Source organism: Thunnus thynnus, chromosome 2 (assembly GCF_963924715.1).
Source record: "Thunnus thynnus chromosome 2, fThuThy2.1, whole genome shotgun sequence".
NCBI classification, from domain to species: Eukaryota; Metazoa; Chordata; class Actinopteri; order Scombriformes; family Scombridae; genus Thunnus; species Thunnus thynnus.
In genome coordinates this window covers 4,789,413-4,804,965 of record NC_089518.1, presented here as the reverse complement: position 1 = coordinate 4,804,965, position 15,553 = coordinate 4,789,413, and the positions used below count along the sequence as shown (strand labels likewise).

The 15,553-nt window shown below is 38.6% G+C and overlaps 2 protein-coding genes across 5 annotated transcripts in view; both read left to right on the top strand.

Moving 5' to 3' along the window:
• The window catches only part of LOC137190649 (tight junction protein ZO-2-like), a 100,663-nt gene extending 91,325 nt beyond the window's left edge, over window positions 1-9,338 (top strand). Inside the window, exons 22-23 of one of the 2 annotated variants that reach the window (XM_067600174.1) lie at window positions 1,220-1,305; window positions 4,119-9,338. In XM_067600174.1, coding sequence (XP_067456275.1) covers window positions 1,220-1,305; window positions 4,119-4,263 — 231 coding nt within the window. In that variant the 3' untranslated portion in view covers window positions 4,264-9,338. Of the gene's footprint in view, window positions 1-1,219; window positions 1,347-4,118 lie in introns of both variants that reach the window. The other variant, XM_067600179.1, reaches the window with a different exon arrangement.
• Window positions 9,339-14,187: 4,849 nt separating this feature from the next.
• Window positions 14,188-15,553, top strand: part of fam189a2 (family with sequence similarity 189 member A2) — an 81,461-nt gene continuing 80,095 nt past the window's right edge. For all 3 annotated transcript variants that reach the window (XM_067600218.1, XM_067600209.1, XM_067600202.1), the window contains exon 1: window positions 14,188-14,728. In XM_067600218.1, the coding sequence (XP_067456319.1) occupies window positions 14,450-14,728 (279 nt within the window). In that variant the 5' untranslated portion in view covers window positions 14,188-14,449. The remainder of the gene's footprint in view (window positions 14,729-15,553) is intronic.

The window sequence follows — 15,553 nt, the reverse complement described above, 5'->3', positions numbered from 1 at the left end:
ACCTCTCTCATTATATAATGAGAAAGACGTGCAGTCATTGCCTGACAGAAGACATTGTAGCTAGAATGATTTGAAAAATTGACAATGACTGGTCGACATGGTTTAAGTTTTATTTAATGCTTGGAATGAGACATCATGTCATATTATATCATTCATCCTTTATCCATTATCTATATCCATGTGAAACAGATCTTGTTAAACAAGAACATTGAGAAACTTATCTTTATTTACTTATTTTGTCATGGTGGCAGCAGTACCTGCCATAATGTAAAAATCTGGTTGTGGAATGTTTTGTATGTGCAGTGTTACACACTTTCCAGCTGAAGAGAGGAAGAGTTGGAAACAACCATAAGACAGGGTTAACGTTCATGTAAAAAAATATTCACTGTGAAAGGTGCAAAGTGTGTGTGCACAGTGCATCCCAAGAATGTCACTGTCCGCAGTTTGTAATGCATGAACCGGCAGAACACTCTGTTATGACCGATCAGTCTGATCTGTGATGAAGCAGAGAACTGATGTTCAGCAGACACCAAAGAGTAAAATACCAACACCACACGTTACACTGTTTAAATGTTTGAAACCATTTCATGATTTAGAATTAGTAATGTGTACATAGTACAGAGGCACAAAAATTGGAGGCATTATCTCATAATTATTACTTCTACATCTTGTAATTATGACCCAGCATCTCATAATGAGATCTGTATCACATGAAAAAATATCTCATCTAGATCTCTGTCTTGTAATTATGAGACACAAATCTCAGAAGTGTAAGATTTTTTTTCTCTTAATTACAAGATACTGATCAGTTATTATGAGTCATAATTAGTCAAGTCATAATTACTAGATAACATCTATACTTTTGTTTCTGTGAATACATTTTGCTTCAGTATCACTGGATGCCCCTTTAAAAAATAATTAATCTACCAACATTGAAATACAATCTTGTATATATCCAGATGCCATGCAAAACACATCCATACACTGAGACACAGCAGAGTGATCTGAAATCCTGTAGCATTAGTCTAGTATTGGAAAGTAGAAATCTGGTAGTTTCTAGTGGTTTCATGGACCTCAGTCTTCCACACAGCTCCTTCTAGTCTCTTACTTCAATTCTGAAATTTCTTGTAGTGAACTGCATTTTTGTATCTGTCAGAAAGGAATTCTTGCAGCAAAAATATACATACAAAGACTTAATTCAATCAATCTCTCTTTCCAGTTGGAAATTGCCCAGAAGCATCCAGACATCTATGCTGTTCCCCTGAAGACAGCCAAGCTGGATCACAGTCGCCCACAGCCTATCGGGTAGGCTAACCACTGCCATACGACTGTTTCCAAGCTATGCTGTGAGTGTGTTTGTCAGTGTGTTTGTGTTTCTGCAGTGCTTGCTATAACCTCCCTGTTTACAAGATATTTCTGATAGTGCAGCCTGAATATTATTATTAAAGAAAGAGAGAATTATATCAGCAAGAGAGTATTTCAACTTTTGTCATTCAATATGTAGGTAATGTAGGAATGTTTTTGGAGCTGAAGGGCATAAAAGTCAGGATATCTAAACATAGCACAAAAAGTAAGGAAATTTGTGTTTGGTAGATTATTTCTTTGTCGTAACAATGCTTCTTGGCAATAAATCTTATACCGTTGGAAAGTCTGTTTATTTCCCTTTTAAAAGGTGCCACATTTGTAAAGTACATGCATTTGTGGGATGAGCAGTAGAGCTGAGTATGTGGGTTGCGCCCATGAAAAATATGCCAAATCTTCTCTGCCAATGCCATAAGCTTATTTTGCTGTTGCTATTGACTCTTGTTTTGAAGTTCTGGTACCCCCAGGTGCTGCCAATCAGGTGCCAGGCAGGCACCTGATTGGCAGCACCTGGCCAGGAGGCCTGCCATGACTGCCCTTCACCGTCAGGTGTGCTCTTCGTACCAGAGTGACCAACACAACCACATTGGCTGACTTGCGACAAGTAAGAGGAGGAGGTGCCAGGCTGTTGTGGCTGTGTATGGTTCTTCCACATGCTACTGGGGCTCCTGTTTGTTAAATGAATAAATTGTTAAATTGCCAATATGTCTTGTTTCTTCAAACTTCAATCATCCAATCCACCAAACACCAAACAAGAGTCAATGGCAGAATAGGCTGTTTGGCATTGGCAGAGAAGATTCAGCAAATTTTTCATGGGCACAACCCACATACTCAGTTCTGCTGCTCATCCCACAGATACATGTTCCTTACAAATGTGGCACCATTTAAAAGGGAAATAAACAGGCTTTCCAACAGTATAAGATTTATTGCCAAGAAGTATTGTTACAACAAAGAAAGAATCTACCAAACACAAATTTCCTTACTTTTTGTGTAATGTTTATTTAGAAGTGCAATACTAAATCATTGCCACGTCATATATTGTACTACAACTAAGTATTGTCATTATTTAAAATATATTTAACATTAATGATAATAGTTCATGCACGGGCATTATACTTTTAAGAAAATGTTAATATAGTGGCATATATTGCACATTATATAGAGTGTGTAAGTATTCAACATATATCAATTTCTATGTAAGTTATACTGTACTATGTTAAAGTTTGTACTGTTTGAGAAAAATACAGTGAAAGGTGATAATTCTTTAATTGGTAAAGGGTTATAGTTATAATAGGTTATAGGATTAGATAAAAGGAAGTTCCAGTTTCATATACTCTGGGTCTCTTTTTGTAGTTACTGCCATCTCTCTTATCAGTAAAAATAACATTTTCACCAAGTTATTAGCTGAGAACTCAGTGTAAGACGTGGCAAGAAACACAAAGAGTAAGCACATCCCCGGCATGGAAGGAAAAGAAATTTGTTCATGAGCTGACTTCTAAGCTAACTCCTGCTGTGGGATTAGGCTGAAGGTGGCACTGCCTCCAATCAATATGCAATGCATATTAACAACACTGTAGTAAAACAAGAAATTATGGAAAAGTCAGAGGATCACCAAAGTCATTAGAATGTATCCTCTAGGGAATGTGCAGTCGTTTGTGCCAATCCATTGCGTAGATGTCAAGCCATTTCACTGAATAAATGGAAACTTTGGCCTGCTAGTGGCAAGTTAGAATTGATCCTCAATCCTGCAAATGTCATTACAATCCATCTAATAGTTGTCAAGGTATTTCACTCTGAAACACAAATGTCAACCTCATGGTGGCGCCAGAGGAAAAGGGGATCACCAAAGTCAGCAGGGTTCTTCCTCTGGAGACCGTAATTGTTTGAAGAACATTTCATGTCAAGTCCATCCAATAGTTTCTGAGTTACAGTGGAAACTGCTTATAGTGATCATGTCTCTCTGGGTCACATTGATCACTATAAGAGGATGATTATTATAACCAATTTTTTTTTTCTTCTTTGCTTTTTCTTTGTTCCTCATGCAGATTACCATCTAATTGATATTTATTACACAATTATAAAGTAATGAAATGGGCAGCTTCACTATTTACTGAATTTTATTGACTGTTTCAAAATACAGTACTGCTGTTTCAAACACTTTTCATTTTGCTGCTGCATCTTGTTGGCTTGTTTTTAGCTTGTCATAAGCTTTGAGGGAGGACACTATGTTTTTCATTGAGAGAAAATGACTCTTTTCCTGTCATGATTTCAATGTGCACACAGCACCAACCTCAGGTAACTAGCCGGGAGCGGACGGGTTACCACAAGGCAATAATGGTGCTGCAGCTGCTAAGTACATATCAAACATGTATCATGGGAGTAAAGCAGAAAAAACAGAATTACTGTAGTTTTAAATTTTTTTCCATATGTTGTCATGAATGAAAAGACCCAAAATGAAGACTGTAAGCAGACTACTTGATTACGATAAGTAAATTATTTAAACAGCATTTGTATAGGAATGATTCTGTTCCAAGCTTTTTTGATCCATATAAGTGGTTGATCACTGTAATCGTGATCACTATAAGTGGTTTCTACTGTATTTCAGTCTGCACCAAAGTGATGGACTGACTAACTGAATAACTAACATTGCCAAATTGTTAATGAGTACATACATAGTGTGGTCGATGCTAGTGAAGCACATGCCTAACTGGAAGTGGGGAAGGACTCAGTGCAGCTGGTGTTTTCTGTCCCTCCAGCTCCAGCTCCCGTCCTGAACACCGGACTCCTCTGTCTTCCAAGGAGGGACGTCCCTTTTACCCCAGCGAGGTGGAGGCAGAGGAGGAGGCAGTGCCAGGATACTACACCGCCAACTCCCACCAGTACCAGGACACTGAACTGTAGGGTTAACACACAGCAGCTGTGCCAGCCCTCAGCTTCCTGGACATACAGTACATGTACACACACACTGCATATGCAGTCTATTTACACACTTACCATTCCATCACGCCCTGCACAAATCAGCTGCTGACTTTGAACTGACTCTCGCTTCTTTGATATCAAGGAAAAAACTGCTTATTTTTTTGCTTCAAGGAAGTCAAAGCAATCTGTTCTATCCATTTGGATAGGAACACTGTCTTCGCTTTACTCTTTATGTTATATTTAACTGTTTCTTTCTTACGTACCTCTTTTAATGGTCAAAACTGAGTGACCAGGAACCACTTGTTTTCTTGCCTATGCAACTCTTCAGTTTGTGCACAGCAACTGAAACCTATTGCCACGAGTGTTGCCCTCACAAAACCTCAACAAACCCAAAAACCCACAATGTGCTTGATCATCTCTATCCCCTTCTTTTTTAAGCTCCTATAATTGCCAGCTATGATCAACAAAGGTTACGTATATATTATTACATACAGTATATATATATATATAAATATATATATATTATATATCTAAAGTCAAGTGTTTATACTCTGTCTTTGCATTCCTTCCTATATGACAATGCCTGTGTATACATACAGTATATATATCTATACATCTATATCTATATATATCTATATCTATATATGTAGATATAGATATATATATATCTATACACACACACACATATATATATATAATATATAAGAGATAGTCTATCTAGTAACACTGGAATTTGTTACAGTTTTTTGAAGTGCCTTTTACTTTCTTAGTCCCATGAGGTTTGGGTTGTCTTTCCTCTGCCCCTCAGCCGCCCAGCCGGACTAAAACCTCTGCTGCTGTCAAGCTTAAAGGGAAACCAGGGAACCAGTGACACCAAAACCTTAATGCTCTCCCCACACACTGTACTGTCTGCTGTCACCTACAGTGACAATACACACCCTTAAAACTACAACACACACCCTGCAGCCAGTCCTATCTGCCATGTGTAAGCAAGGGCAAACAATGTCCCTTCTTTAGGATTCAATCAAAAACAATTTCTGTCTAACACCAGTGTTACCTTTAGAGATTATTAGAGTTGGTTAAATGTAATCTGTAAAGGCCTGGTCACATCAGCATTTGAAATGGCATCATTTCATGGTGAAGTGTATTCATTTCAATTGCCACAATCAGGGGATTCATTTACAGAGGTGAAGTTAATCTTTCCAATTTCTTTCTAATTAAGTGAGTTCAATGTTGGTGAACTTTGACCTGCAATGTCAGACCAATGGCAAATAGGAAACTGTCTTGACAATACTGACCTTTGAGTAGGTTGCCAATTCTTACGCTTTTGGCATGAGACATCCGCCTACAGGCTTGCTCACACTTCTCTAATAAATCTCATGTCAAATAAAAACCACAAAGCCACTGCTGGATGACAAATAGCTGTATATGTTTTGCATAAACATCAGTAAGTTTATATACTGTTTGTTGCCCAGAACTGTTTGTATGTAGAATTCAGCCCTCCAAATCGAGGTTGCGCAATGTGCATTTTTATACTAGTGGCATAGCATTGACAGAGTGACAGCATCAGTCAGGATAAAGCGGTAATTAATGTTCTGTGTTTTTCTGCACTTCAGACAGGTAAGATATTACACACAGATTCCAAGTAGAAGAAATTATTTGGAATAAAGCAGCCTTACTCAGGATGAGTCCTGAGCTCCATCAGAGCTGTGAGGACATTTTTATTGAGTCAAAGTTCAAACTTCAGATATTTGATTCTGTCCTGTCAAATTTTATTGTTAGAGGAGTTTTCAGTTTTCTTGCTTAAATGCTTTGTCTCATAATATTTGCAGTGGCCTTTTTGTGCATGTTAGCATATCCATGTACTGAATGCACCCTCTCTAATCATTAGTAAATTAGTTAATAACACAATATATGGAAACATATAGTAATATAGTAATAATTCAAGCAAAATTTATGGTACCATAACTTACTTTATGTTGTCTCATTGCACAGATAGGCTGATCATCATGCACTGACAGGAATATCAGAGTCTCGTGGGCTAAATCATAAATTCAGCAAATACTAAGATATGCCAGCCACTGTCAGCATATTATCAGCGATTTTTATTAAAATTCACTAAAAAACAAAAGAATGAAATCCCATTTCAGATTTTTATTTTATGATATCCCCAATGTTGCTCAACATAGAAAAACTGAATTATCTTGGATAATGTAAAGATCCTATAGGTTTAATGTAATGGTGACCAGTTTTAATTATTTCAGTTTTGTTTCTGTGAAATCAGTCATTTTTTCATGTCAGTTTGGTGTGGTGGCTAACTTCCAGTTTAGCCCTAGCCTTTTAACCCTCACTTGAATAGGGTTAAAATGATTCAATCCTGAGGCTCTTCTAGATTTTCAAAATGTTATCGGACTGAATGGATCAAATTCTGATAGTGAAACAAGTCATTTTGTGGGGGTTGCGACGCTCAAAAAAAATGTATCCACCATATTACAGCTGCTCCTTTTTCCATGATTGTGTTTGGGGGAAAAAATGCTTTTTGAGCCCCTGTTGGACTTTGAAGTTGTAACTCCATGGTTTGGCCACTAAGTCCAATTGACCTCCTGGGGGCTTGCTTTTACTTCTGGAACCAGGAACCCCTGAAATAACTCCTCCCACTTTGCAATTGTATTGTACTTTGTAACTGACGTGCTAACATTTTTCTGGCTAGCTAGCGTGTTAGTGGTTAGCTCACCAGCTACAGTACTTGGTGAACTAGCCCTGTGAGTAGTCAGAACGTCACCAAACTTCTTGAACTACATATTTTGCAAAGATACACAGATATATTTTGTTGTACAGCTTTGGTGTGACCAGGCCTTATGATTCATTTTTCTTATTTTTGCTACCTTTGGTGCTCAGCATTCATACTGTGCTGTTTTTGCACTGCACTTCCCAGCCAGAAAGGATTTGTCAGTCTTAATTGTGTGGCCAGTAGAGTGATGTATTTTGCCTTGGAATGTTTTGCTGAAGAAAAATCTGCAGGTGGCGCTCTCTTCTGTCTGTTCAGTCATGGTGGCTGTCACTGCCTATGCTAACAACCCACTTAAAGGATGAGTTTTTCTTGTCAGCAAATCTCATGTGCAGACCAAATACAACAATTAATTGATCTACCAACAATATAGAGCTCCATTGTTGTCCAAAAACTATTAAAGACACATTAATGAGTTTCTCTGTTGCAGTGGGTGACATGTTTTTTCATTACCATGAACACAATCCAATGCTGAAAATAGTCCCCAACAGATGCACTGTTTGCTCCTGTTTGAGTAACATTAGCTGAGCCTTTTTAGAAAACAGAAACAATATATTTGTGAGCTGTTTGTAAAGATTTACATCTTTAGTAAGAACCAATGGGCTTTGGGCTGAGAGTCACAGAGTGCAGAAGATTGAAAATATTGAGAGATGTATTAACACATTGGTTTTGGTCTTTTCATGGGATTTGCTTAACAGTGAGAAAAATCTGGAATACTAGCCTTACCTTTTTAAAGCTGTGTCCCATTTCAGGAGAACTTCCTTTGAAAAGTGAATATATTATCAATGCTGCCCCATTCCAAGGACCCCTCTGAATGCGTGTGAGAAATACAGCTGTCTTTCGCATAAACTTTGTGGTCATCTGTATTTCAAAATCCACTGTAGTCCAGTCACTGCATTCATTTGGCCCATGTCAACTTGTAAAATTGGGAAATGTCACATGACCACAGCATATTCCATACATGTTTGTACAGGAGATAAATGATGGAAGCCAGGAATAAACTGCAGTGTTTGCTCCTGTTAGTACTGGTGACATGTTGTTCATCATTACACAGTAACAGTTTACAGTCACTTACACATTGTGACAGAGAGAAATGGAATGGATATATTTACTATTAAAAGGGAGCTCCATCGATTTTACATGCCAATGCCAATGTACTGTAATGTCTGAGAAGATGAGTCAAGTGACATCACTTGAGTAATCTTTGTGTTGGCTTAGAAACTACAAATTCATGATTCATAATCCTTATAGAAACCGATAGCTCTTTCAATGGGGCATGTGAGTGTTTTTTAAAAATTGAACTTGAAAAATGTGAGGCCCTTACCATATCAGTTGATATTGTGCTTTAATGTTGCATATTCCAAGATTTTCATTAAAATAAGCACAAACAAGCTGACAGTTTACAGGGGTCCCCTGCGCAGTAGTCCAATCTGCCAGGTTGGTAATCTGACCTCATCTGAAAGACACATCTTTATGGGCCATGACCTTCGAAGGAAGCAACCCATGAATTGAGACACAGCTTCTTTTATTATTCCAAACAAACCAGAGACATAAAAAGAGATCACATGCTTATGCCAGTGATCTTTTCTTGACTAAAACCTACTGTACCAGACGTGGAATTTGTAGGATAGCAAATGTAAAATCTTTTATCAAATGTCTGAATCATTTTTGTGTTATGTCTGTTGGGTTTGTTGTCATGTCAGATTTATTTAAATGAAAATATGACAGATTATTATTTTAATTCTATGCTGGAGTGTAAGCATACTGGAAAGAGAGTGCGCATTAACAATCATCACCATCAACTGTGGTAATAGTATGCAATAAAATGGTGTTGCGCAAGTTATACCCAGATGGAAACCTGTGATAGATGAAGCCACATTAGCTAACCCACAGAGATGGGGGATGGGGGTACTCTGACCTGGGTGTTGGTGTCTGTGGTGGAGGCAGTCACCTGTCTTTGGTCTGGGCTCCACCATCAGTGTGAATGAATGGTATCCCTCATGTTTCAAATACACTTGATTGTATATCTCAGTTCACTCTTTAACTCCACACATGAGTTACAAAGTGCTTTCTGTCAGAATCTAAGTGCTAATGAGTGACGTCCTTCATATGGACTGGCATTGAACTCATGGAGTATACTGTACTATGTGACGGCAGAGGGTTACATTACAAATGAAACAGAGAGAATGAGAAGAATGACTGGACTGTGTCTGCTGAGTTTTTCCATGTTTTCACCGTAAAACACCAAATAAAAGAAGTCTTAACCACATTCATACAGTATGTACTGTGTTCATTCTGACAAACAGAGATGTCAGGGAAACTATTGAAGCTTCATATTAGCTTCAGCTGAACTGTAGAATAAATGTTTGCACAGCGTGAGAACTGTGGATTTTGCCCCCCAGCTCTTGCTGTAGTCACTCTACAAAAGCATTGCCTCACTGTCAGTATGGAGAAGAGGAGTCATTACAGCAACCTATAAATCTTTGAATATACATGAGATGTGATCTTATTGTATTAAGATGGTCTAAAACATACAAACCTATCCTTTATTCTTCTGTTTCTTCTCCTTGCTCATTATTGTACTAGTCTAGCGTAGTGTAGTCTGCATTTGTATTATTTGGCTAAGTACAGTTAAGAAACAACCAGCATCATTTAAAGGGTCAAATCACCCAAACCATCAACAGTTATAGGGACGTTTTCATCTGTAGAGAGTAGGTCAGTCAGGCAAGACAACACACATTATAAGAATGCAGAAGCTTTATTTGATAGAGACTTTAGCATTGGTCCCTTTGATTAGTAAGATGTGTAGGGATAGAGCCCCATGAAAAGCAGCCAATCAGAGATCCCCCTAGAGAGCCACAGACAGGACCTTGACATTTGGAGGGAAGAGCCATAGATTATCTTTCAGGTTTATTAAGTTGACAAAACTGATAGCATGTGCTGCCAATGTACATTGATGATAATTTTTCACAACTGTAATATTGTATAGGCTGAATGCATTAAGTTTGACAACCTGCTAACTGAACCAGTGAGACAGGGAGACATGTTAATTAATTAAAATGAATGTAACATTAATTAGTTACAAAGGATAATTATAGTAAAGTAGTTGATTTTGTTGTTTTTGTTTTGTTTTTCTTTGTGTTTCAGTGTGATCTGCAGTAAGGTATTCACAGTGGATCATACTCCTGGAAAATCAATAGTTCCTGGCAGGTTGAACAGGCAGGGATTTGACACCACAATGTTCAGCAGGAGATGCAGATACTTCATCTATTGATAGTGTTGAGGAGATACGAATGTCAGGATGCTGCAGCCTCCAGGTTAAAGAACAAACTAGGTTCATGAGAATAGTACTGTCTCACCTTTGACCCTCTGTTCAACTTGCTCAGGCAGAATAAGGTATTTGCATTGCTGGACAATGAGGTATCTGCAGTGTTTTTTGGGTTGATAACAGAACCGGAACAGGCAGGCAATCAGACTAGCAGCAAAGTTCAAAAGACCATATAGAGGTGGGTGAACTCAAAAAAGGCAGGCAGGAGTAAAAAAAAAAAACAGCAAGCAGGATAGCAAGACAAACAAGCATAAGTTTGGAACAGCAGGGAAGCCAAAATAAAACATCTGCCAGAGTAGTGCGACGTAGGTGTGACAGGTTCTGAAATGACAAGAGAGTCGGTGGCTGGCAGACAAATAACAACCTGACTGTCACCATGACAACAACAAGCCATCACTAATATCTGTCACTTTACCAAATAGCTTGGTCATTTGCCATTTCATGTCAACCTGTAGAATTTGATAGAATTCTCTGAAATATTGATTTCCTTTAGGGAGATGTTTGCTGGTTGTTTATCAGTAGTATGAGGATAACAGCAGTCAGAGGAGGACAGGTGTTCATGATATGGGGACCTTATTGAAGGCTTAAAGAGTCAGTTCACCCATATTACAATGAAACTTATTTTCTAACTTCCCTTTATTCTCTGCATGCAGATAGTTTTGGTTTTAATTGTGCAGGTTTTGAGATGTCTGTCCAGGTACAATAGAGGGGATGGGAATTTTAGTTTGTGCTGCTCAGAGCACTGAAAAATCTGCAGCACTGTGTCTTCTCACTGTGACCAGTTTTCATTGGAACTGCTTTCTACCAAAGAAATAGTCCTGAAGATAGTTGACAGTGTATTATATATATATATGTATAGATTATCTGTGGTAACAGGGACACTCAGGGTCATTTTTCAGTGCTGTGCTGTCACCTCCTTTGTATTAGGTTGAAGGCAGAAATCTCAGAGAGATATTTAAAAACCTGGAGGAACAAAACCAAAACTATCTGCATGGAGAGCTATTGTACCAGTAAAGGTTTAAAAAGGAATATGTTTTTGCAAATTGGTGGAAGCTGCCTTTTAAGTGTGTAAAGATTCCATTTGAAGCATATGGAGAAGATGAAGGAAGTACAACATTTCCAATACTGGCTTCCATTATATAGTATTATATACTAGTATAGGGCAGCTGTGGCTCAAGAGCAGGTTGTCCGCTAACTGAACGATCGGCAGTTCAATCCCTGGCTCCTCCATTCCGCAAGTCAAAGTGTCCTCGGGCAAGACACTGAACCCCAGATTGCTCCCAAAGGCTGTATGATCGGTGTGTGAATGAGCTTTAGATTAGATCCTGATGAGCAGGTTGGCACTTTGCATGGCAGCCTCTGCCATCAGTGTATAATGTGTGTGTGAATGGGTGAATGTTTGCATATAGTGTAAAGCACTTAGAGTGGTCGAAGACTAGAAAGGTGCTACATAAACGCAGTCCATATATAGTATACTATGTGCCTTTTTTTTACCGTGTGCATTTTTTGTGTATGGCATAAAGATCGATAGCAAAAAACACACGGAGTCCCAGTTACAGTCTTCATGAGTAAATGGAAGTGCCTCAGGTGTCATCATGTGATCTAAGTGTGAAATGTCAGTCTTGTGACAGCAATTGGTGACAATTTGTTATCACGTGAGCAGTGTGCCACACTTAAGTCACATGATGACACCTGAGCCAAGAAAGCCAATAGGTTATATATGAAATGATGAAAATGAGCAGATCTGCTTTAAAGAACAGCTGCAAGCAGTGAAGCTCAGCAGGTCTTGTAAAAAGAACTGTGTTGTTTGGTATGTTGTCAGCAGAGATTTAGTGATGGCTGGTAAATAGTCTGCTCAGGCCACAGCCAGGTCAACACTGCTGTCACATGATTTCAAACAGCAGCACATATTATTCAAGATTTATCACTGCTGCTGGTACAGTCCAAGAACAATGTGTGAAGGTGACACAAGATTCAGCCACAGGTAGATACTGTATAACAGCATGGTGGATTATGGTCACAGTTTTTTTTAACCTTTCATTCTTTTCAAAGGGGAATGATGTTTTTTCAAGGTAGCATTTTAAATACTTTGTTATGGATCTGCAATGCAAGTTGGCACTGCCAAACTGCACCTTAGTCAACCTGTCTCACCTCCTTTTAATACAATACACACTTTTATTCAGCTCTGACTGTCAAAAATTCCTGAAATACATGTAAGAAATGTTTGTGCCTAAACCTAACCAAACTTTATCTACAGAGGTAGCACATCAGAATCTGCTTGTGTAACGTGCAAAATATGGAAGGATTTCTCAAAATCCGCTATGCACCTTTTGTGCTCGAAAATCAATTTGCATTTCCATACATACAGTGTGGGCATGCTGAAAAGTGTACTTGTTTTAGATTCAAGTTGCTTCCATCCTCTCTAAATGATGATGTTTGAAATACATGATGTTCATTTCATAATTATTTTTTTTTCTTATGTATTTTTGAATTGTTTACTTATTTGTGTTTTCTTTTCTGCAGCCAAGGGCTATAGGGTATAAGGGGTGGGTGGGTATTTTTTGTTTTTTTGTTATTTTTAAAGTGTAAAGACCTTGGAAGGAGATGTTGATACATCTTGTCTCCTGTTTTGATGAGATTGTATGCAATGTGTGCAAATTGTGGAGTCTATTGTGTTATGTTCTTGTATCCTCACCAAACTAAAAAATGTTCTTATCAATCATTTTTGTAATGGCCATGGCACTGACAGATGACCTAATTACTTACTTTAGAAGACTTGTTTGGTAAAAATGAGGATCCACATCTCAAGGGGCTTATCCTCTATTTAAATTTTGAAAGATAAATAAATAAATAAAAGGCAAGCATGACTCTTGAGCCTTTTAAGTATTCAAACAGACTACACAATACAATAGTGGGCTGCATGGGGGGCGGGATGTAATACAGATCAGGACGTAGACTTTGAAGGCAAAGACAGTGCACAGTGGTTTACATCCTACCAGGCAGATTTGACACGTGTTGGAAAGTTATCACAAAAGAAATTATTTTATTCTCTGTCTTAATGTTGAATTCACACAGTTCTATATTATGCAAGTTATTGTACCAAGTCCCTGCACTAACGACTGGCTTTAGATAGCACCCCTGGCTTTCCCAACACAGTGGTTGTTATTGATGTGTTTCAATTTAAGGCCTTATCAATCAATTTATTCATTTGAAAAATATTTTGTTTATTATTTTTGCTCAATTAAATTCAGTCAGTGAACTGCTTCATCACAACTCACCAGACCAGATGATTGTGTACCAATGAAATTTCCATCACATACGTTTAATCAGTGTTCTCCTGAGGTTACAATTAGGTTCAAATATACCTAATTGACATTTGATGTATAGTCACATTCTTTTTCAAGCAAGATCTTTATTATTATTTTCATATAACCTCCAACAATAAAGTGGGACATCACAACCAATGTGATGTATATACCTGGGGGAAATAAATTATAACAAGTTTATAATAAAGATAATAATAGATTGTTAATTCATTTGAGATAAGTGGTTCCAATGTTGTGTTTTAACTTTTGGTGGTGGGGAAACCATTTTGTTTGTATTGTGTATTAGGTCCACAGAGTGCACAATCAATAATTCCAGTGAGATATATAAATATCTAAACATTGATAGAAATGTAATGGAGTGGGGTCTTGTTTCACAGTGAGTGACCCTTTTGCACGCTCAAAAAAATGAGAACTATTGTGTTTAGGTGTTTAATTCTATGTTAGGCCTCAAGACTAGTTTGACTTGAGGAGATGTGTCCTGTTTACATGTTACACATGGTCTGCTCTGCCCCTCCCCAGGCCTGGCTTTTCTCAGCCCGCTGCCAAAATATGTGAAAGTCAATCCAAGCCGTGCCGTTCAGCGAGCATGTTATTTAGAACGGGACACCAATATGGAAGGATCACCGAGCGACTCCGCTGTACTCCGCGAGGATCCACCCTCTGATCCGTGAAAACTGCGCTTCTCCGGCTGATTCTTTGTTTTTCGTCCTGTCTGTCGAGCCTCAGATGTCGCTCCCAGTGGTGCTGCCGGGCTCTTGCTGTCCGGTTACCGGGGCTTCGCAGCTCGCAGAGCCGTCCTACCGAAACCGACCCCGTGGCTTGTCCGCCTCTTCCCGTATCGCCGGTAGTGGTTCTCGGTTGTTGCTGCCCGGTCGGCCGCTGCTCTCGCTGGGCTTGTTGCAGCTGCTGCTCGGCGGCTCCATGGTGGCGCTGTCCTTCGGAGCTCTGTCCCTCAGCAACTCTCCCCCCATCCGAAACTCCTGTCCCTTCTGGGCAGGCTCCTCGGTAAGTTAGCCACGGGCCGCTACATCACCAGTGTGCATGGCTTTTCATGTTATATGACAATAATGCCTTTAAAATGTGTTCACATGCCTTCACACATAATGTGAATTAAAAGGCGTTTATGTTACTATTTACTATTTAAACGGAAATGACGACAGACAAAAAAAATACCATGGCTATCACAAAAGCATATCAGCTGCAGCAGGACTGACTGGTTTCCATTGCCAGTAATACTGTACTGTCAGGGATATATCAGTGCTAATACTGTAGATGCACACATGCTGAAAAAATCCCATAAAACAAGGTCAGAGCTGTAGAGATCTGACACAAAAATACAGTTTATTAGAACTTGGGTTCTATTTTCTCAACAACATGAACACCAGTCCATCAGTGGAAGAAATATCAACAAGGACAATCAGACAGGTTGTAAACAAACCAGCAGCTTATTTATAACAATTTGAAAGAGAAAACAAAAGTGAATAGAAATGTACAGAGCAGCCTCAGCTCTGACCTGCTGTAGCTGTGCAAACATTATTTGACCTCCAAATAAAATGATCATCTGGATAAACTGTCAGCTGGTCTGACTGCTTCTTTTCAATCAAAGGCCAAAAAATTAGAAGGACTAGATCTTAATCATGAGAAAAACACTAATAACACAAGTAAAATGTTTACATGTTGCTTATTTTAGCGGTAAACATAAGTTGCTAACAAAGACTTGTTGACGTGAGCTGACTGCAGACTTGCTTTGACAACACTTGGGACATAACATGTTCTTGTGTGTTATTTCAGCAGTCATCATTCAGACTTGACTTTGACTTCTTTTTATTG